Genomic DNA, 22,989 nt, shown 5'->3' with positions numbered 1-22,989 from the left:
CTCACGCCTGTAATCCCAACACTTTGGGAGGCTGAGATGGGTGGATCACCTGAGGTCAGGAGTTCAAGACCAGCCTGACCAAGATGGTGAAACCCCGTCTCTACTAAAAATACAAAAAATCAGCCGGGCATGGTGGCACACACCTGTAATCCCAGCTACTCGGGAGGCTGAGGCAGGAGAGTCGCTTGAACCCGGGAGGCAGAGATTGCAGTGACCTAAGATCTCACCATTGCACTCCAGCCTGGGCAATGAGAGTGAAACTCGGTCTCAAAAAAAAAAAAAAAAAAAAAAAAGCCGGACGCGGTGGCTCATGCCCGTAATCCCAGCACTTTGGGAGGCCAAGGCAGGTGGATCACGAGGTCAGGAAATCGAGACTATCCTGGCGAACACGGTGAAACCCCGTCTCTACTAAAAACACAAAAAAATTAGCCAGGCGTGGTGGTGGGCGCCTGTAGTGCCAGCTACTCGGGAGGCTGAGGCAGGAGAATGGCGTGAACCTGGGGGGCGGAGGTTGCAGTGAGCCGAGATCGCGCCACTGCACTCCAGCCTGGGAGACAGCAAGACTCCATCTCAAAAAAAAAAAACAAAAAAAACACTATAAGATTTTAATTAGGAGGAATGAGTTCAAGAGACCTATTGTACAACATGGTGACTACAGTCAATAACAATGTATTGCATTTTGAAAAACGTTGAGATAGTAGGTTTTAAGTGTTCTCACCACAAAAAATAGTATGTGAGGGAATGCATACATTAATTAGTTCAACTCAGCCATTCCACAATGTAAACCTATTTCAAAACATCATGTTGTATATGATAAAATAATTTTTAAAAGTTTTTTAAAATTTTTAAAATAATTTTGACAAATTATTCAGCTAAGCTGCTTTCACATTCCTGGCCTTCAGATATGATGTGAGATAATAAATATTTATTATTTTAAGCCACTAAATGTGGGGTAATTTGTTATCCAGCAATAAATAGCTAATACATCAGATCTTTATCAAAAGGGAAAAATTATATACAGACTGTGAGAGTGGCCCCCTTTATTTATGTTACCCACCTAGCCCCTGTATGCATTTGAGTTTGTGACCCCTACAAAATCACTAAGTCAGTTTCTCTAATTACATTATACATACGTGTGTTTGTACCTAAGGCAGAGACCATGACATTCCTTTATTTGGTGTCCCTTCCTCCAGGATGACTAGTTCAGTAAGTCCCCCAGTAAATCCTTGTTAGCTACTGCGGAGAGGATTAAAGTGGGATACAGAGTAGAGATTTGTGGAATGTCTGTTGTGCCTAATTTTCAAGCCCTTGTATTATGTTCTTTGCTCAGAATCTTTGCTTTGTTAGGAATCTTTCCTGGGTTAGGAATGCTACAATTGCTGATCAGGTGTGGTAAGAACAAGAATCTCAAAAGGGGGCTCATATTAAATAGAAGTCAGCTGGGCGTGGTGGCTCACACCTGTAATCCCAGCACTTTGGAGGCTGAGGCGGTCCGATCACCTGAGGCGGGCAGATCAGGATTCAAGACTAGCCAGACCAACATGGAGAAACCCCATCTCTGCTAAAAATACAAAATTAGCCGGCATGGTGGTGCATGCCTGTAATCCCAGCTACTAGGGAGGCTGAGGCAGGAGAATCGCTTGAACCTGGGAGGCAGAGGTTGTGGTGAGCCAAGATGGTACCATTGCACTCTAGCCTGGGCAACAAGAGCATAACTCCGTCTCAATAAATAAATAAATAAATAAAGTTGATCATATACATTAGGTTGAACCATATAAAATTGCCACATTTAACTACTAACACAACATATATGGTTCAACCTAATACATATATACATGTATTAGGTTATTATAACCAAATATTATATAATTATGTTATATATTATTATATATATGCTTTTTTTTTTTTTTTTTTTGAGACAGAGTCTCGCTCTGTCACCCAGGCTGGAGTGCAATGAAACAATCTTGGCTCACTGCAACCTCTGCCTCCTGGGTTCAAATTATTCTCCTGTCTCAGCCTCCCGAATAGCTAGGATTACAAGTACATGCCACCATGCCCAGCTAATTTTTTGTATTTTAGTAGAGATGGGGTTTTACCGTGTTGCCCAGGCTGGTCTCGAACTCCTAAACTCAGGCAATCCACCCGCCTCAGCCTCCCAAAGTGCTAGGTGCTAGGATTACAGGCGTGAGCCACTGCACCTGGCGCTTTTTTTTTTTTTTTTTTTTTTTTTTTTTTTGAGAAAGAGTCTCACTCTGTCACCCAGGCTGGAGTGCAGTGGCGCGATCACGGCTCACTGCAACCTCCATCTTCCAGGTTCAAGCGATTCTCATGCCTCAGCCACCCAGGTAGCTGAGACTACAGGCATGCACCACCACACCCGGCTAATTTTTGTATCTTTAGTAGAGACGGAGTTTCACCATGTTGGCCAGGCTGGTCTCGAACTCCTGACCTCAAGTGATCCGCCCACCTCGTTTTCCCAAAGTGCTGGGATTACAGGCATGAGCCACCTCACGCGGCCCAACCTAATACATATATTTTTAACATACCTGATCCACTCACAATTTGTCCCTGTGAGAGGTGACAGCGTGCTGGCAGTCCTCACAGCCCTTGCTCGCTCTCGGCGCCTCCTCTGCCTGGGCTCCCACTTTGGCGGCACTTGAGGAGCCCTTCAGCCCACCGCTGCACTGTGGGAGCCCCTTTCCGGGCTGGCCAAGGCCGGAGGCCGCTCCCTCAGCTTGCAGGGAGGTGTGGAGGGAGAGGTGCGAGCGGGAACCCGGGCTGCGCGCGGCGCTTGCGGGCCAGCTGGAGTTCCGGGTGGGCGTGGGCTTGGCGGGCCCTGCACGCGGAGCAGCCGGCCGGCCCTGCCGGCCCCGGGCAATGAGGGGCTTAGCACCCGGGCCAGCGGCTGCGGAGGGTGTACTGAGTCCCCTAGCAGTGCCAGCCCACCGGCGCTGAGCTCCATTTCTCGCCGGGCCTTAGCTGCCTTCCCGCGGGGCAGTGCTCGGGACCTGCAGCCCGCCATGCCTGAGCCTCCCACCCGCTCCGTGGGCTCCTGTGCGACCCAAGCCTCCCTGACGAGCGCCAACCCCCTGCTCCACAGCGCCCAGTCCCATCAACCACCCAAGGGCTGAGGAGTGCGGGCGCACGGCGCGGGACTGGCAGGCAGCTCCACTTGCAGCCCGGGTGTGGGTTCCACTGGGTGAAGCCAGCTGGGCTCCTGAGTCTGGTGGGGACTTGGAGAACCTCTTTGTCTAGCTAAGGGATTGTAAATACACCAATTGGCACTCTGTATCTAGCTCAAGGTTTGTAAACACACCGATCAGCACCCTGTGTCTAGCTCAGGGTTTGTGAATGCACCAATCGACACTCTGTATCTAACTACTCTGGTGGGGACGTGGAGAACCTTTGTGTCTAGCTCAGGGATTGTAAACGCACCAATCAGCGCCCTATCAAAACAGACCACTGGGCTCTACCAATCACAGGATGTATTGTAGTTTCATCTGGAGGGATAGACATGACCAAGATCAGCTATGGATGCTCTCCTAGGAGGCTGGCCTCTCTGGGCAACATGTCCAAAGCCTGATGGGCATTGCCAGCATTCCCCAAGCTGGCTTTAAAATCCAAATATGCAACTTACCTTTTGGTCTTAGGACCTAACCCTAATGCTTTCCTTTGTTGCCATGTTTTATTCCTGCTGTTACATGGTGGAGGGTGTGGGAGGCTTGGGTGGAAAGCTATAGCAGCCAGGGGGGATGGTGGTAGTGGTGGTTTCCAGGGCACAGGCTCTATGTGCTCTGTCATCGGAGCTGGACACAGGGGGTGGGACTGCTGCCCAGGACACACACCTGGGCTGACCACTTGTGCTGTGGTGCTCCTTGTTTAACCTGCCTCTTATCTTTGAGCCATTTGGTTTTTGAATCCTTCACTATGCTTAAGCCAACAAGTTGGCAAGTGATATCTGTCTCCTAATCAGCTCTACCTCCTCCACCCACTAACTAGCAAATGTTGGGTCAGGGGTAACAAAGTAAAAAGAGGTTTAGCTCTCCAGAGGCGTTTGCCCATGTACAAGTATGTTCTGGTAGAGGTTGGGCAGGTTTAGGCACTAACGGGTGCCAAAAGGCTCCTGGGCAGGAAGAACTGGAAAACAAACTTGTTCTTTCTCCCTTCCTCTCCCTCCTCCTCTAGCTTGCCTCAACAACAGCCAGATATGAGAAAGAAGAGACGGACAATTTATTCCACATCACTCAAGCTCAATCAAGGCAGGGAGAAAGCAGAGGAGTGCAAAATCCTCCCTTTCTCATTCCTTGCAATGATGAGGACCAACCTATTCAGGGGCTGGGGGGAGGATGAGGAGATGGGGTCAGATGAATGGACAGAACTTGGTGCCAGGAGTTCAGAAAAGATTACACGTGTCTATCCTTCTGCTCAGGATCCAGGACTCCCTCCTGGGTGATGGGGCTGTCTGTGATCGTCTGTGCCCTTGGAGATTCTTCTACTGAGCCGAAACTGCTGCTGCAGGACACGGCACCACTGGGGTGGCTCAGAATGAGACTCCAGAAACTTTTATGGTTGAAGTAGCAAAGGATCGCTGGGAAAGGACAGGGACAGGGGAGAGGAAAGTTGTGACTGGGAGGTTAAGTGACAAGTAGGGTGAGACCAAAGGGAAGATAAGACCCTAAAAATCTAGCCCTGGGGATTGCCAGCGTCTTCCCTCCACACTTTCCCTGCCCTAACCTACCCATGTCGCTTCCTTCCCCCAGGGCCCTCTGACCACTCACCGCAGGTGAAGTATAGGATAAGCACCAGCCAACCAATGAAATAGCTCCAGCCGATGGGGATGGATACATTCCTTTCCAACTCGAAGATCCAGATGTTAATGGGGAGTAGCATGAGGGTGGAGAAGATGAAGGTGACTAGGAGACAGGAGGCAGAGGGTCTCATTGTCATACAAGAGTCCCACAGGAGGTTCTTCCTCATCTGCTAGGCTACAGCCACAAACCACATCACCACTCACAGAGTGACTGGCCCTGAGGTTCCAGGAGTCAACCCCTGCATTTCCACCTCTCCTGTGACCAAGAAATGATGTAACTCGATTCTCAGTTCTGTTCTCCCACCACCCACAAAACCCCCATACCACCCCCAAAGAAGAGGGAGAAGTGCCCAGGAAGATGGGGGTTAGGAAAACAAAGGACCTTTCCAGAGCTAGGAGGCACCTTCACAGAAGCTCAAGATGGTCCTGACCAAGCCCACAAAGGGCAATTTCTGAACAGCCGGAAGGTAGGGCAGGTGCAACCAGATGGTGAGGACGAGGCCCAGCCCCAGGGTCAGGTTGAAGCTTAAGTTAGCCACCTTAAACATGGGCTGATTTGTCCACAGCTTAAAACTGCCTGGGGAAAATGACAAACAAACAAGATCAACTAAGGATTTGCAAAAGATGAAACATAATCAAATGAGCAAATACAAGAAAATGTACCGCCAGGCGCGGTGACTCACGCCTGTAATCCTAGCACGTTGGGAGGCCGAGGCAGGTGGATCACAAGGTCAGGTGTTCAAGACCAGCCTGGCCAACATAGCGAAACCCCGTCTCTACTAAAAATACAAAAATTAGCTGGGCATGGTGGTGCGTGCCTGTAGTCCCAGCTACTCCGGAGGCTGAGGCAGGAGAATCGCTTGAACCTGGGAGGCGGAGGTTGTGGTGAGCCACTGCACTCCAGCCTGGGCAACAGAGCGAGACGCCGCCTGCAAAAAACAAAAAAGACAGAAAGAAAATGTACAGACCCATTAATAATCAGAGAAATGCACATTTGAAATAAAAATGAAATATTGCTTTCACTTCTTAAACAATCCGAGATCCTTGATATGGATATTGTTTGATAACCTCAACCACATGCAAATGAATACCTCAACAGAAAAAATGGACAGAGGACTTAAACTGCAATTCTCCAAAGAAGGAGTACAAATGTCTGATAAACATATAAAGCTCAACACAAAGAATTGCTAATTAAATGTGATTTGTGAAAAACCATCGAGGCCGAGCACGGTGGCTCGCACCCCACCACTTTGGGAAGCTGAGGTGGGAGGATCTCTTGAGCCTAAGGGTTTGAGAGCAGCCTGGACAACATAGGGAGGCCCTGTCTCTTTAAAAATATACAATTGGGGTCGGGTGCGGTGGCTCACCCCTGTAATCCTAGCACTTTGGGAGGCCGAGGTGGGCAGGTCACTTGAGATCAGGAGTTCGAGACCAGCCTGGGCAACATGGTGAAACCCCATCATTACTAAAAATAACAAAATTAGCTGGGCATGGTGGCATGCGCCTGTAATCCCAGCTGCTGGGAAGCTGAGACAAGAGAATCGCTTGATCCCAGGAGGCCGAGGTTGCAGTGAGCTGAGATCACACCACTGCATCCCAGCCTGGGGGACAGAGTGAGACTCCGTCCCAAAAAAAAAAAAAAAAAAAAAAATATATATATATATATATATATATATATAGACACACACACACACACACTTGGCTGGGCGCGGTGGCTCACACCTGTAATCCCAGCACTTTGGGAGGCCGAGGTGGGCAGATCACGAGGTCAGGAGATCGAGACCATCCTGACCAACATGGTGAAACCCCATCTCTACATACATATATATAAACTGTCAAATTAGCAAAGATCAAAATAAGATGGATAACACCTAGTATAGGAAAGTATGTAGAGAAAAGAGGTCCTCTCATACGCTCCTGGTGGGCAGCATTTGTGGTGAATGATCTGGTACAAAAGATCCAGAAAATCTACATTCTTTGACCCTACAATGCTTCTTCTTGGAATTTATGTTAAAGAATAATCAGAGATCTGCAGCAAAATCTCAGTACAGGAATCTTCTTTGCAGAGATATTAATATGTCGGCTGGGTGTGCTGGCTCACGCCTGTAATCCCAGTACTTTGAGAGGCTGAGGTGGGAGGATCACTTGAGGTCAGGAGTTTGAAACCAGCCTGGCCAACATGGTAAAAACCCCGTCTCTACTAAAAATACAAAAATTAGCCAGGTGTAGTGGCACCTGTCTGTAGTCTCAGCTACTGGGGAGGCTGAGGTGGAAGGATCACTTGAGCCCAGGAAGCAGGGGTTGCAGTGAGCCGAGATCATGCCACTGCACACCAACCTGGGCAACAGAGCGAGACTCCGTCTCAAAAAAAAAAAAAATGTCCAATAAGCTCCTTGATTTACAAGAGATTTGTAAAATAAATTATACTATCTCCATACATTGTGTTATTGTGTGTTCATTTAAAATGGTGATAGGTGATAGACTGGGCACAGTGGCTCACACCAGTAATCCCAACACTTTGGGAGGTGGAGGCAGGAGAATCACTTGAGCCCAGGAGTTGGAGACCAGCCTGGGCAACAGAGGGAGACCCTGGTCTCTACAAATTAAAAAAAAAAAAAGTAGCCAGGCATGGTGGCATCTGTGGTGCCAGCTACTCGGGAGCTTCAAGGTGGGAGGATCACTTGGGCCCAGGAGTTTGAGGCTGCAGTGCAATAAACTACAATCACACCACTGCAGTCCGTCCTGGGTGACGGAGGGAGACACTGTCTCAAAATAAAAATAAAAATAGATGCTTGTCTCTGAATAGAGTGTCTCTGGAAAGAAACAGGAGAAACTAGGGAGGGAGACTGGATACTAAGAGATAACAGACTCACTTCACTATACAATCTTTTGTATTATTTGAATTTTCACTGTTTATACACACCTAATCCTAATTAAATAAATTTTAAAAATCAGTGATGTTTGGCCGGATGCGGTGGCTCACGCCTGTAATCCCAGCACTTTGGGAGGCCGAGGCAGGCGGATCATCTGAGGTCAGGAGTTCAAAACCAGCCTGGCCAACATGGTGAAACTCCGTCTCTACTAAAAATACAAAAATTAGCTGGGCATGGTGGTGGGCGCCTGTAATCCCAGCTACTTGGGAGGCTGAGGCAGGAGAATCGCTTGAACCCGGGAGGCAGAGGTTGCAGTGACCTGAGACCACAAGTGCATTCCAGCCTGGGCAACAGAGCAAGACTCTGTCTCAAATAAATAAATAAATAAATAAATAAATAAATAAATAAATAAATAAAAATAAAAAGCCTGGCTGTCTTTGAGTAACTCCATAGAACAAGGCGCCTATGTGAGTTTTAGAGCCAGGCACACCTGAGTTGCAATTCCAAACCTGCCATTATTAGGTTGATCCATGTGAAATGCTCCTTTTGTAGGTGAAAAGCAGTCAAATATTAGCATGTCATTTGGTTCAATCTAATAGCTTTATGACCCTGAGCAAGGTACTTAATCTCTCTGAGTCCCAATTTTCTCATCTCTAAAATAGGGATAATTATCCCTATCCCTTAGGCTTGACTAAGGACTAAATTGAACAAATGGAGTAAGTGTACAATAAAGGACAGCTTTTGTTTCCCCAAATTTATTATAATAAGGACATAATATTTTCATAATACTTTCATAATTCATTATATGAATACTTTCATATTCATATAATAAGGACATAATACTTTCAGAAAATAATAGCTGTGTGATTTTTTTTCATGCTAAGGAGAGTGAAAAAATGGAAATAAGGGTCAAAAGCTCTGGTTTTCCCCAGGAGCAGAGAAAGAACTCCAAATTCCTGAGGGGTGAGGGAACAGCATAACCAGAGACTAACAACAATAAGAGCCAGGTGTGGTGGCCACGGCCTGTAGTCTGAGCTTCTCCGGAAGTTAAAGCAGGAGGATCCCTTGAGCCTGGAAGTTCGAGGCTGCAGTGAGCTATGATTGCACCACTGTACTCCAGCCTGGGTGACAGAGTGAGACCTTGTCTCTAAAAAAATCAGCGAAACAAACAGAAAAAAACAAGGATAAGGAATGAAGCAGCTGCAAGAATTCAGGGAAGGAAGGAACACAGAAGCCAGATGTGGAAAAAGGAAAATGATCCAGAAAAGCAAGGCCTGAGGCAGAAGGAAAGGAGAATGTGTGGGATCAGGGCCTGAGAGGGGACATTGCAAGGAGTCCTCTCAAAGCTCTGGGTACACAAGACTAAGGAAACCCCCATCTCACTGGGGCTCTTGTCCCTGGTAAATTAGGCGATTAATGAATGATTCTCTTGTGCTGAGTCCATGCCCATCGTAACTTTTTTTTTTTTTTTGAGACAGAGTTTTACTCTTGTTGCCCAGGCTGGAGTGCAATGGTGCGGTCTCGGCTCACCGCAACCTCCACCTCCCAGGTTCAAGCAATTATCCTGCCTCAGTTTCCAGAGTAGCTGGGATTACAGGCATGTGCCACCATGCCTGGCTAATTTTTTGTATTTTTAGTAGAGACGGGGTTTCATTATGTTAGCCAGGATGGTCTCAATCTCCCGACCTCAGGTGATCTGCCTGCTTTGGCCTCCCAAAGTGCTGGGATTACAGGCGTGAGACGCAGCGCCCAGCCTGATTTTTTTTTTTTTTTTTTTTGAGACAGGAGTCTCACTAAATTGCCCAGGCTGGACACAAATTCTTGGGCCCAAGCAATCCTCCCACCTCAGCCTCCTGGATAGCTGAGACTACAGGTGTGCAGCACCATGCCCAACTCTCTCACAGCATTCTTAGAAGCACAGATTTGGCTCTGGGTTTTATCAAAAGCAGTGACATTTTCCATTGCACCAATCAAATCTATTTAGCCAGGCTACAGGATGAGAAATGATCATCGGAGGTCTCAGTGCCAGTGGAACCATCTTGCAGGCCAAAAAGTAAAGATGACCAGAGAGAGGGAACAAGAATACATCCAGGGTGCAGATACAGAGGCCAAGACAGGCTGGCGGCCTGAGCTGGGATGGGGGGTGGAGGGGCTCACCTTTCCCATTCTCTAAGTCAGAACAGCTCCTGGATTTGCAGAAGTGCAGGAGCCCCATGGACATAACGTGGGCTGATGTGTGGATTCTGTTGCTGACATCCACGGGCCAGCGCTGGTAGAAGCGGCTCCTAGAGAGGTCCAGCCATTTCTTGGAGAAGGCCATGACCAATAGTAGGATAAAGGCAACCAGGCTGAGCTCAGAAGCCAACACCTGGGCCATCCAGCGGAAGCTGTGTGTGATTCTCCATTGAAAGGGCAGCGGAGAGTTCCGGCGCTGGCCCAAGGACCTGTTACTACTGAGGGAGAGGGTGGAGGACAGCAGTCTCCCATCTTGTCCCAGCTCACCTGTGCCCCATCCTGCCTCCCCACTCTTCCTTTCCTTTCCAGGTCTCTGATGTTGGTCTCTTTCTCCTTCTGACCTGGGGAACTCATTCCCAGAGTACTCTGCATCCATCTTGAGCACCACTTCACCCCCTGTCTCCCCCTTCCCTCACCAGGCTCAATCGTCTCTTCTCATCTTTTGGATATTTTCATCAGCTGCCACCATGCAGCCTGAGGTCTGAGAAAGAATGAGGAAGTCTAATAAGAGACCTCGATCAAAGAAGAGACTCTTGATCCAAGAGAAGGCCCCAGCCCATTCAGCAGGCCAGGTCCCCTAACTGCCACGGAATTTTCCTGGGGCACAGTGAGATGGGGGAGGGGAGCCAAGTCTTCAGCAATTTTTTTTTTTTTTAGAGAGACAGGGTCTCCCTCTATTGCCCAGGCTGGGATGCAGTGGCACAACCTTGGCTCATTGCAACCTTGAACTCCTGGGTTCAAGTGATCCTCCCACCTCAGCCTCCTGAGTAGCTGGGATTACAGGATTGTGCCAGCATGCCTGGCTAATTTTTCAATTGTTTGTAGAGATGGGGTCTTGATATGTTACCCAGCCTGGTCTCAAACTCCTGGCCTCTGCCAGGCACGGTGGCTCACGCCTGTAATCCCCACACTTTGGGAGGCCCAGGTGGGTGGATCACCTGAGGTCGGGAGTTCGAGACCATCCTGACCAACGTGGAGAAACCCCATCTCTACTAAAAATACAAAATTAGCTGGGCGTGGTAGCACATGCCTGTAGTCCCAGCTACTCGGGAGGCTGAGGCAGGAGAATGGCTTGAACCCGGGAGGCAGAGGTTGCGGTGAGCCGAGATTGCGCCATTGCACTCCAGCCTGGGCAACAAGAGTGAAACTCAGCCTCAAAAAAAAAAAAAACTCCTGGCCTCATGAGATCCTCCCCACTTGGCCTCCCAAAGCGTTGGGATTACAGGTGTGAGCCACCTTGCCTGGCCTGTGGCTCCAGCTCTAACTCTTTCTGGAAATCCTGTTTTTCAGGCCACAGCTCAGAACTGTGGATCTGACACCTCCCTCCAGCTTCTGCCTCCCTTTACATATGAGCAATGGTATGTGGGAGGCCCTCCTGTGGTCTGCATATGGTTAATTTGTCTTCACCAAACCTCATGCTGAAATTTGCTCCCCAGTGTGGTGGTGATGGGAGGTGAGAGGGTGGTGAAATTTGCTCCCCTAGTGGGTGGTGTTTGGGTCATGGGGGCAGATGCCTTGTGATTGGATTAACGCCTTCCCTGAGACCTCACTCCATTAGCTCCCCACAATAGCTGGTTGTTAAAAAGAACCTGGCACTGTTACCAAGCAAAAGTGCTCACTGCCAGATGTGCATAGAAGCCAATACTCCAATACTAGGGCACTAGGTTTTGAGAAAAGGAAAGCTTTATTGTGAGCTGACCCACGAGAATATGGGAATCCAGCTCAAATCTGTCTCCCTTTGCTGGCCTTAAGGCAGTACTTTTATTAGAAAAGGTTTAGGGGGAGGATTCTGGGATTAGCGGGTGATTGGTGGAAAGAAAGGAGAAGTCTAGAAAGTCCTTAATCATGTCCAGTTATCTCCAAGGTTCTTCATGGGTTGCATGTGCAAATTTGGTGGCGTTAGTATGAAACATCAGGTGGAAATTCAGGCTGTGACATCAGCAAGCTCGTTCTGTGCAGATTGCAGTCAGCCATACGGGTTCCCACTGATTTCAGCCAGTCCTGTTATAAGCAAAGGGATTTTTCAGCATTTCAGCAAGCTGTTTCTTAGCTGCCATCCTGTAAACTCGAAAATGTCTGTTAATCACTGGTTTATTTCACTGTTTGGGGCACAGTTTCAGCTCCTCCCTTACCTTGTGATCTCTGCACAAGCCAGCTCCCCCTTGCCTCCACCATAAGTGAAAGCAGCCTGACGTCCTCAACAGATGCCCAATCTTGAGCTTTCTGGCCATCAGAATTGTGAGCCAAATAGCCCTTTTTTCTTTATAAATTATTCACCCTCAGGTATTCTGTTATAGCAACACAAAATGGACTAGGACAGTCCCCTTTTCTCTTCCTAGTTCCTCTGCCCTAACCCCAACCCCAAATGCTCACTGATGGAGCAGGGGGAGGGAGCAGGAGCTTATCCCCAGGAAAAGATCCTCCCTCCATTGTTCTTTGGACATGTCTTGCAAAGATGTCATCGAGCTTCCCATTGCTTTCCCCAACCCTTCACCTCCCTCCCAGCTCTACTCACTGCTAGTCAATCACCACCAGTTCCTTCCCTCTTCTTTTGACTTTTCTTTTTCCTTTCTTTTTTTTCTCAGCACCAGAAAGAGGAGGATGTAGGATGAGAATGGGTCCTAGAGGTGTCATGCCTTCTGAGATTATTGTAATTTTATTTATTTATGTATTTATTTATTGAGACAGTCTTCCTTCACCACTCAGGCCAGAAGGAGTCTCTGTCTAAAAAAAAAGAACATAGGCTTTGGGGTCCAACAGGCAAAGGTATGAAAAATGGGTCTTCCCCGCCTTTTTTTTTTTTTTTTTTTTTTGAGATGGGATTTCGCTCTTGTTGCCCAGGCTAGAGTGCAATGGCGCCATCTTGGTCAGCTAACTGCAACTTCCGCCTCCTGGGTTCAAGCAATTCTCCTGCCTCAGCCTCCCAAGTAGCTGGGATTACAGGCATGCGCCACCACGCCCAGCTAATGTTTTGTATTTGGTAGAGACAGGATTTCACCATGTCAGTCAGGCCGGTCTCAAACTCCTGACCTCAGGTGATCCACCTGTCTCAGCCTCCCAAAGTCTTGGGATTACAGGTGTGTGCCACCACATGCGGCCGGGTCTTCCTCTTAATAGCCCTGTGAACCTGGATGTCATATAGCTTCCTTATGCCTCAGTTTACTCATCTGTAACACAGGAACAATATTTTTCTCATAGACTTGGTAAGAGTGCTGAATGAGATAATGATCAAAAAGCACTCACTAGTTCATAGTAAATTCCCAGCAACTGGTAATTATATTGTTAAATTATCATTTTAATTGTTTTTACAGTCTTTCACTAGCAAACAAGGAAAGAGCAAAAATGCAGAAGATAATTCCTGGCAAGCATCCTTGCCAGTCAGTAGTGTCTGCAAATCATGGAACAGATTAACTCTCCAAATTAACTCTCCTTGTAAGCAAAAGGAGAGTGAACTATGACTCCTGATGTCACCTGTTCAGTGGGACCTCAGGAATGGCTGAAAGTTGAAATTCAAAGCCTGTGAGGGCGCTTCCTCTGGCTGTGGTCTGTGCCCCTCCCTGGGCGTCTTCCTCTGTCTCTGCAGACCAGCCTCTTCCTCTGCTCTGGTCCACATGGTGGGAAATGTGGCCCTCACACTCCAAGCTGTGTATCAGACACCTCCAGCTGCTGGAGGGGAGACCTCTCAGTCCCAAGTCCAAGCATTCTCTGGCCCTGCCAGGGACGAATGTCATCCTTAGAACAATCAGCTACAGTTGGGGCACTGGGTCAGAAGACAGAATCTTTTTTTTTTTTTTTTTTTGAGACAGGGTCTCACTCTGTCATCCAGGCTGGAGTGCAGTGGTGCAAGCTCCGCCTCCCGGGTTCATGCCATTCTCCTGCCTCAGCCTCCCGAGTAGCTGGGACTACAGGTGCCCGCCACCACGCCTGGCTAATTTTTTGTATTTTTAGTAGAGATGGGGTTTCACCGTGTTAGCTAGGATGGTCTCGATCTCCTGACCTCGTGATCTGCCCGCCTCAGTCTCCCAAAGTGCTGGGATTACAGGCATGAGCCACCACACCCAGCCAGAAGACAGAATCTTGAAGATGGGAGAAGGAGGGGAGAACACTGGGAGAGGGGGTGGTGGGCCTGCTGGGAATGTCATTTACACAGAGCCAGTGTCGTCAGGATTGGGCTTCCTCCCTCGAATCCTCTTTAGGTTTTAAGTTTTTCCTGGAGTTTCTTTTTTTTTTTTTTTGAGACGGAGTCTCACTCTGTCCCCCAGGCTGGAGTGCAGTGGTGTGATCTCGGCTCACTGCAACCTGTGCCCCCACCGGTTCAAGCAATTGTCCTGCCTCAGCCTCCCAAGTAGCTGGGATTACAGGTGCCCGCCACCACGCCCAGCTAATTTTTTGTATTTTTAGTAGAGACGGGCTTTCACCACATTGGCCAGGTGGGTCTCAAACTCCTGACCTCATGATTCACCCGCCTCGGCCTCCCAAAGTGCTGGGATTACAGGCATGAGCCACTGCACCCAGCTTTTTCCTGGAGTTTCTAAGGGTTTTTAATAATAAGCATTTCTCACAGCAACACACAACACAGAAGAATCTTGGAAATAGAATGTTTCCTGAAAAATGTAACCCCCAGAAGACTACACAGTACATATGATGCCATTTTTATAGAGCCTATAACCAAGCTCAACAACCAATGCATTGTTTAAGCTTATGTAAGCTTATGATTGCATGGTAGTTTTTAAAAAGCAGTGGCACAGTAAACATGAAATATCATATGATGGTTACTTCTCAAGAAGGCAGAGGAGTGAGATGAGGAATGTTACACAAGCACACATGCATTATTAATAAGAGTCTACTTCCTGGGTTGGGTGATAGGTGCAGGCATATTCTTTTTTTTTTTTTTTTTTTTTTTTTTTTTTGAGACAAATCTCGCTCTGTCACCTAGGCTGGAGTGCAGTGACACCATCATAGCTGAACTCCTGAGCTCAAGCAATCCTCCCACTTCAGCCTCCCAAGTAGCTGGGACTACAGGTGTGGTGGTGCACCTGGGCTCAAGCGATCTTCCTGCCTTAGCCTGGGATTACAGCTCGTGCTGGAATTACAGGCACGAGCCACTGTGCCTGGCCAGGTATTTATTATATTATAATCATTTACAGCTAACATAGATTTCATAACATCTTGTGAATGTATCAAACATTGTTTTTCAGAAGGTAATTGCAAATAGTTCAAGAAAGGAAATGTAATCTAAGTGATTACTAGCTCTGCAACAAAAGATATTTATATAGTCACAATGTATAAGGTAAACACTGTTCATTGCCTTTCAACTCTTAGAATCAACAGATGGACAAAGCAAGGAAGACTTAATTATAGCCACAAAAGTAAATGTAACTGTCATCGGCCTTGATGTTGCACAAGCAAAAGCCTAGAAGACGGAGACTGAAAGGTGGAAGGAGGAGAAGAGAGCTGAAGGGAAGCCATCCACTAGTAACACGGGGAGAATTGACAGAGAAATTTCCTAGCTTCCTTGCTCCTAGGTTGGGATATCTCTAACACATGTCCTACATCAGGAGCTGACAAACTTTTTCTGTAAAAAAAATCCAGATAATAGGCCGGGCACAGTGGCTCACGCCTGTAATCAGCACTTTGGGAGGCCGAGGTGGGTAGATCACGAAGTCAGGAGTTCAAGACCAGCCTGGACAACATGGTGAAACCCTGTCTCTACTAAAAATACAAAAAAAAAAAAAAAAAAAAAAAAAACAGCCAGGCGTGGTGACTCATGCCTGTAATCCCAGCTACTCAGGAGACTGAGGCAGGAGAATTGTTTGAACCCGGGAGGCGGAGGTTGCAATGAGCAGAGATCGCGTCACTGCACTCCAGCCTGGGAGTCAGAGTAAGACTCTCTCAAAAACAAAAAAAAGTTAAAAATAAATAAGTAAATACTTTAGGCTTTGCAAGCCATACAGTCTCTATCACAACTATTCCACTTGGCTATTATACTGTGAAATCAGCCACAGACCATATATAATTGAATAGGAGCAGCTGTTCTGATAAAACTATTTTATGGCCCAGGCCACAGTTTGTTCAACCCTGCTCTATGCTGTCACCCAGAGTTCCCCAGTGGGATCAATCTCTAGTTGCTCATAGTAGTAACTGGTTTTGTACCCCACCTTACTGACTTTCTTCCCTTCCCTATCTCAGTTTCTTACACCTTTACTGTTGTATCATGGGGTTACCTCCCTGTTAACTACCTATTCTCAAATCTTTGTCTCAGGGTCTGCTTCTGGGAGAACCCAAATGAACACAGGTAAGAACTGTTATTATCAGTGTTTTGTTTTGTTTTGTTTTGTTTTGTTTTGTTTTGTTTTGTTTGAGACGGAATCTCACTCTGTTGCCCAGGCTGGAGTGCAGTGGTGCAATCTTGGCTCACTGCAAGCTCCGCCTCCTGGGTTCACGCCATTCTCCTGCCTCAGCCTCCCGAGTAGCTGGGACTACACGTGCCCGCCACCATGCCCGGCTAATTTTTTGTATTTTTAGTAGAGATAGGGTTTCACCGTGTTAGCCAGGATGGTCTCGATCTCCTGACCTCGTGATCCGCCCACCTCGGCCTCCCAAAGCGCTGGGATTACAGGCGTGAGCCACTGTGCCCGGCCTATTACAGTGTTTTTCAGCAGAAAAAGCTGAGGCACAAAGGCTAAGTCATTTGCTCTAAGTCACAGAGCCAGCATTTGAACTGTCCAGTCTCATGCCGGATATATTCAAAGCATCCTGGAAAATCTGCAGAGTAGGGTAGGCGGACAGTGGTCAGAGGAGTGGGGGATCGCCCCCAGCATGAGAAGAATGCTCCAGAGTAGTGGAGACGACAGAGACAGACATGCACTTGCTCCTTGCGGCACCATCAGGGAAGCCGCCAACACCAGGGAATGATGATTACAGAGCATCTAGACATACTGGAGCTTGGGCAGCTTCCCAAAATAGTCTCATGGCCCAAACATGACTTGGAAGCAGCAGAGAGCCACCAGATCTAAAGAGACCTCATGGCCAGGCATGGTGGCTGACACCTGTAATCCCAGCACTTTGGGAGGCTGAGGCAGATGGATTGCTTGAGGCAGGAGTTCGAGACCACCCTGACCAACATAGCAAAACCCTATCTCTACTAAAAATACAAAAATCAGCTGAGCATGATGGCACACACCTGTAATCCCAGCTTCTTGGGAGACTGAGGCAGGAGGATTGCTTGAACCCAAGAGGCAGAGGTTGCAGTGAGCCAAGATCGCACCACTGCCCTCCAGCCTGGGTAACAGAACAAGACTTTCTCCAAAAAAAAAAAAAAAAAAAAAAAAGCCCTAGTCTGGAGACAGCCCTGGTCCAACTGCAGAAGTTGAACAAGCCAAAGGTTCACTTTCCCAACTACTGATCTAATTACATGACCTAGGATCAACCAAACAGACACAATGTCCCCGGACTTAAACTTGGGAGCCAGTGACACAAAGCAGGGACAGAGAAGAGTCTATTTTACAGTGGTGACAGCAGCAGGGGCAGGAGTGGCACTGTCAGCAGTACAAGCAGCAGCATCTGTTGTGGGCATTCCTGTCACTGTGGGCTTTGCTGTCATGCTGACCAGGACACCCAGTGGTGGGGGGGTGAAAGTCGTGTGAATCTATGGTGCATGCTTGACAGACCAGTTCTGCAGAGTGTTTTTGGTGGTAGCTTGGACTGTGTTACCTCCCACACTCCTGCCTGTTTTATAGGCTCGATTCTCCAGCTTTTCTGGAGACTCGGTGACTATCCAATATCCTGTCCGCAAACGCCATTTTCTACAAACATCACCAAAGTTGTATTCTGCTGCTTATAACCATAATCCAGACTGATCCATTTTTCCTTTTGGGAAGTGCTCCTCCATCCTTATCTTAATAATATGTATTAGGAGGAAGCATTTATTTCCCATTCATATTTCCAGGTAGATAGAAGAAAACCCCTAACTTCTCTCCCTACTTCTTCTTCTTTCCTCCCACAAAGAAGATGGAGCACCTTATCTGATTGGTGAATGTAGCAGTCAGGATAGGCAAGGTTATGCTGTGGTAACAAGCAACTGCAAAATCTCAATTGCTTAAAACAGCAAATATTTATTCGTTGCTCAAGCTCCATGTCACTGTTTGTTGTCTTGGGGCTCCGCTCCATGTCGTCCTCATTCCAGAATATAGGATAATGAAGCAGGTACCACCTGGACCACTAACTGTTGCCATATCAAGTGGAAAAAGGGTTTGTGCAGCCAATCAACCACAGGCTCTTAAAGCTCCCAGCTGGAGGTGACACACGTCACAACTAATGACATGTAACTGGCTAAAGCAAGTAACATACCTGTACTTCACTCTAAGAGGGAGCCCACCATGTTCCCAGAAAAAGAAATGCAGCTATTTCATTAATGGGACAAATAATTAACACAGTGGGTTTGGGATGAAGGGACGTGTGGTGGTTCAGCTTCATCTGGGTTCTCTTTTGGCAACCTGCTCACCTGGAACGGGCATGTGTTCCTGCCTGTTCTTGGTCATACAGTAAAAGCTCCCCAGGACTAGGCAATCAAGGGTGAATTTTTTTTTTTTTTTTGAGATGGAGTTTCACTCTGTTGCCCAGTTTGGAGTGCAATGGGGTGATCTCGGCTCACCACAACCTCCGCCTCCCGGGTTCAAGTGATTCTCCTGCCTCAGCCTCCCAAGTAGCTGGGATTACAGGCATGCGCCACCACGTCCGGCTAATTTTGTATTTTTAGTAGAGATGGGGTTTCTCCATGTTGGTCAGGCTGGTCTCGAACTCCCGACCTCAGGTGATCCACCCGCCTCGGCCTCCCAAAGTGCTGGGATTACAGGCAGGAGCCACAGCACCCAGCAAGGGTGAATTATTAAAAAGCCAATTTGACCAGAGAAAATAAAGCCACATTTACAAACATCTTTACCAGTAATAGTGGTACTATTTTGATCTACATATGCTTGTCTCCTATTGGTTGATGCCTGAAAACTCATCACTGTGGTTCCAGTGGGGGCTGCAAAGTGGTGAACACATGACCCAAACTCAAAATGATTGACCACGGCCAGGCGCGCAGTGGCTCACATCTGTAATCTCAGCACTTTAGGAGGCCAAGGCGGGCGGATCACCTGAGGTCGGGAGTTCGAGACCAGCCTGACCAACATGGTGAAACCCCATCTCTAGGCCAGGTGCGGTGGCTCATGCCTGTAATCCTAGCACTTTGGGAGGCTGAGGCGGGCGGATCACAAGCTCAGGAGATCAAGACCATCCTGGCCAACACGGTGAAACCCCATCTCTATTAAAAATACAAAAAATTAGCCAAGCGTGGTGGCAGGCGCCTGTAGTCCCAGCTACTCGGGAGGCTGAGGCAGGAGAATGGCATGAACCCGGGAGGCGGAGCTTGCAGTGATCCAAGATCGTGCCACTGCACTCCAGCCTGGGCGACAGAGCAAGACTCCGTCTCAAAAAAAAAGAAAAGAAATCCCATCTCTACTAAAAATACAAAAATTAGCCAGGCATGGTGACGCACGCCTGTCCTCCCAGCTACTTGGGAGGATGAGGCAGGAGAATCGCTTGAACCCAAGAGGCAGAGGTTGCAGTGAGCTGAGATTTCACCACTGCACTTCAGCCTGGGCAACAGAGTGAGATCCATCTCAAAAAAAAAAAAAAAAAAAGGTTGACCCAAGCTAGATCCTTCCAGAGTTCTGCCCTGGGACTTTGTAATTGAAGTCAAGTGCAAAGTCGGTGGTGAAACTATGAGGCTGAACTATGAGTCTATGAGAAATTCCTTTCATTCTGGGGGAATCCCACTCCTCTGCCCACTGACCCCCGCCCCTACCCTGCTGATTCTCAAAGTATTATTTCAGAATCTACATGCAAATAATACTTTGAATATTACAAAGTATTAGAGTCACTTAACTAATACTTTGTGATACCCACATATATGTATGTGTGAATGTATCTGTGTGTATGTGTACGTACATATATAATATGTAGATGCATATATATATACACACATATAAATGTTATCCATGAATCATATATAAGTACTACTACACTAATAGCTTTAAACATTTACAATAATATATTTTATAAAGGGCATAATAAGAGTAGAAATATGGTACCGCGCGTGGTGACTAATGCCTGTAATCCCAGCACTTTGGGAGGCTGAGGTGAGCAGATCACTTGAGGTCAGGAGTTCAAGACCAACCTAAACAATATGGTGAAACCCCGTCTCTTCTAAAAATACAAAAATTAGCCAGGAGTGATGGCACACACCTATAATCCCAGCTACTCAGGAGGCTGAGGCAGGAGAATCACTTGAACCCAGGAGGTGAAGGTTGCAGTGAGCCAAGATCGTGCCACTGCACGCCAGCCTGGGCAACAGAGCAAGACGCCGTCTCAAAATAAAAAGATTAAAAATATGGAATATTTTTAAATATTTATTTCTCGTCCCCATGGATCATCATATATATGCTGCTTCCAGAACACTTTAAATATATCCAGAACTCTCGAGTGAGACTGTCAGATGCAAATGCTATCTCTGCCAATTGCTAGCTCTGTGAACCTGAAATACTTGACCTCTTTGTGCCTCAGTTTCTTCTGAGAGAATGAAACCAACATGCAATGTTCTGTATTTTCATTCTGGTATTCTTTTATTTTTTTTTTCCTTAGAATTGTCCATGTCAATCTGTCGTGATTTTACTCTCACAAAGACAAAATCAAAAATCATTAAAACAGCTTTTCTTTCAGCAGCATAATGATGGTATTTAGTATTTCACAAAATGAAGCACTGTAATTCCAGCTTGCTTTTCACTCTGACATTCCAAATGCCCAATCTAGTCTTTTTTTTTTTTTTTTTTTTTTTTTTGAGACAGAGTTTCACTCTTGTTGCCCAGGCTGGAGTGCAGTGGTGCCATCTCGCCTCGCTGCAAACTCCGCCTCCCGGGTTCAAGCGATTCTCCTGCCTCAGCCTCCCAAGTAGCTGGGATTGCAGGCATGTGCCACCACACCAAACTAATTTTTGTATTTTTAGTAGAGACGGGATTTCATCATATTGGTCAGGCTGGTCTCGAACTCCTGACCTCAAGTGATCCACTCGCCTCGGCCTCCCAAAGTGCTGGGATTACAGGCGTGAGCCACCGCGCCCGGCCTGGTCTCGTCTTAAATAAAATGGCAAGCCATGATGAGGACCAAATTGAAGCAACTTTGGCGAAGTTACATATTGTAACAAGCAGGCAGACTTGAGGTGGACCTGCCCACCTCAGATTTGCATCCTACCATTTGGGAATTCATTGCATGATCCACAGAGTCTGAACAGGAAGGCACACAGGAGAGGAAAAGCTGCCAGTGAGATAAATGGCCTCTCTGGAATAGCTAAGAGTACAATTGTATTGTGGATTATCTGAATCAGTTAGGACTCTGTAGCTAATAAAAGAAAGGAGATTCATACTGGTTTAAGGGATAAAGGGAATTTAATGACCTATAGAACTGAAAAATCCAGGCTGGTCTCAGTGGCTCGTGCCTGTAATCCCAGCACTTTGTGAGGCCCAGGCGGGCAGATCGCCTGAGGTCAGGAGTTTGAGACCAGCCTGGCCAACATGGTGAAACTTCATTTCTACTAAAAATACAAAAATTAGTGGGGCATGATCGCAGGCGCCTGCAATCCCAGCTACTCAGGAGGCTGAGACAACAGAATCACTTGAACCCAGGAGGCAGAGGTTGCAGTGAGCCAAGATCATGCCATTGCACTCCAGCCTGGGTGACACAGTGTGACTCCATCTAAAAAAAAAAAAAAAAAAATTAGCTGGGCATGGTGGCGCATGCTTGCAGTCCCAGCTACTAGAGAGGCTGAAGTATGAGAATAGCTTGAACCTAGGAGGCAGAGGGTTGCAGTGAGCCGAGATCGTGCCGCTTCCTTCCAGCCTGGGCAACAGTGCGACATCCTGCCTCAAACAAACAAACAAACAAACAAAAATAACTGAAAAATCAAGATAAAAGCTTCAGATGAGACTTGATCCTGGAACTCAAGTGATGATAACAAGGACCTGGCTTTCCCCTTGTCTCTCCATTTCCAGTTTTGTGGTGTTGGCTCCTTCATCAGGCTGTATCCAGTGGCCTCCCCAGCAACTCCAAGCTGCCTCTCACTGCACTAAAATGGCAGCCACTGATCCAAACCTTATATCCTCACACCGCAATGTCCAGGGGAAGAGAGAATGGCTCATTCAAGTGGCTCTTGGGTGGGTCTCGAATTAACTGTCTCTGAACTCATTGATCCAAATTGGGACACATACCCATCTCGACCCAATCACAATAACCAAGGGTTGTCGTAAATCAAGGAAGAGTAGCTGGGCGCAGTGCCTCCCCTGTAATCCCAGCACTTTGGGAGGTCGAGGGGGGTAGATCATGAGGTCAAGGGTTCAAAACCAGCCTGGCCAATATGGTGAAGCCCCGTCTCTACTAAAAATATAAAGAATTAGCCGAATGTGGTGGCGCATGCCTGTAGTCCCAGCTACTCGGGAGGCTGAGGCAGGAGAATGGCTTGAACCCAGGAGGCGAAGGTTGCGGTGAGCCGAGGTCACGCCACTGCACTCTAGACTGGGTGACAGTGTGAGACTCCGTCTAAAACAACAACAACAACAACTCAGGGTCACTTTCAAATCCAATTTTTAGTCAATATTTTGTATTCTTTATTGTTAAGGTTCCCCCAAAGTCTGGATTCAATCCCAACGCTTTCTCACAGAGGGCAGCTTCAGGTTTCTAACGGTGGACGGAGTGAGAGAGGCTTCAGGTCAGCGGTGGTTGTGAGGCAGCTTGGGCTCAGCCCACGGCTCCATGCCCCGCGGCGGGAGCACGTGCAGGCACCAGCTTGAAAAACTCCATCGGGCGTGGAGCTGACCCATTCGGGTCCGAAGCCAAACTTAGTCGGATCAAGCAGCTGAACGCAGGCCCCGGGACCTGGTGACTGCCGTTGCGACCTCGAGAGTGCTGCGGGTGGGTGGGAAGGAGGAGTGGCGCGCTCTGGGGACGTCGGGCAGTGTTCTGAACAGCGGGAGCCAG

At 47.6% G+C, this 22,989-nt stretch overlaps 1 protein-coding gene and 1 non-coding gene across 2 annotated transcripts; both read right to left on the bottom strand.

Moving 5' to 3' along the window:
• Positions 1 to 4,208: 4,208 nt before the first annotated feature.
• Positions 4,209 to 10,506, bottom strand: ODF4 (outer dense fiber of sperm tails 4). The gene is made up of 4 exons (XM_019013037.4): positions 9,841 to 10,506; positions 5,214 to 5,387; positions 4,779 to 4,913; positions 4,209 to 4,588 (listed from the first exon to the last, which is right to left on the bottom strand). The coding sequence occupies exons 1-4, from the start codon at positions 10,292 to 10,294 to the stop codon at positions 4,404 to 4,406; spliced, it is 948 nt and encodes a 315-aa protein (XP_018868582.4). The 5' UTR covers positions 10,295 to 10,506; the 3' UTR covers positions 4,209 to 4,403.
• Positions 10,507 to 20,604: 10,098 nt separating this feature from the next.
• Positions 20,605 to 20,742, bottom strand: LOC115931332 (small nucleolar RNA SNORA69). The gene has a single exon (XR_004067839.1). It is a non-coding gene; the product is annotated as a small nucleolar RNA SNORA69 (small nucleolar RNA).
• Positions 20,743 to 22,989: the final 2,247 nt, after the last annotated feature.

The sequence above is a fragment of the Gorilla gorilla genome, chromosome 19, assembly GCF_029281585.2.
Source record: "Gorilla gorilla gorilla isolate KB3781 chromosome 19, NHGRI_mGorGor1-v2.1_pri, whole genome shotgun sequence".
NCBI lineage: Eukaryota > Metazoa > Chordata > Mammalia > Primates > Hominidae > Gorilla > Gorilla gorilla.
Note: the sequence above shows the minus strand (reverse complement) of the source record. Positions and strands in the feature narration are given on the sequence as shown.

Coding starts and splice junctions, on each gene's coding strand:
- ODF4 (XM_019013037.4), bottom strand. CDS start 10,294: ATGGATGCAGAGTACTCTGGGAATGAGTTCCCCAGGTCAGAAGGAGAA. Junction 5,388..9,840: donor TGACTTAGAGAATGGGAAAG/GTGAGCCCCTCC, acceptor CATTTTCCCCAG/GCAGTTTTAAGCTGTGGACA. Junction 4,914..5,213: donor CATCTTGAGCTTCTGTGAAG/GTGCCTCCTAGC, acceptor CCTGTCTCCTAG/TCACCTTCATCTTCTCCACC.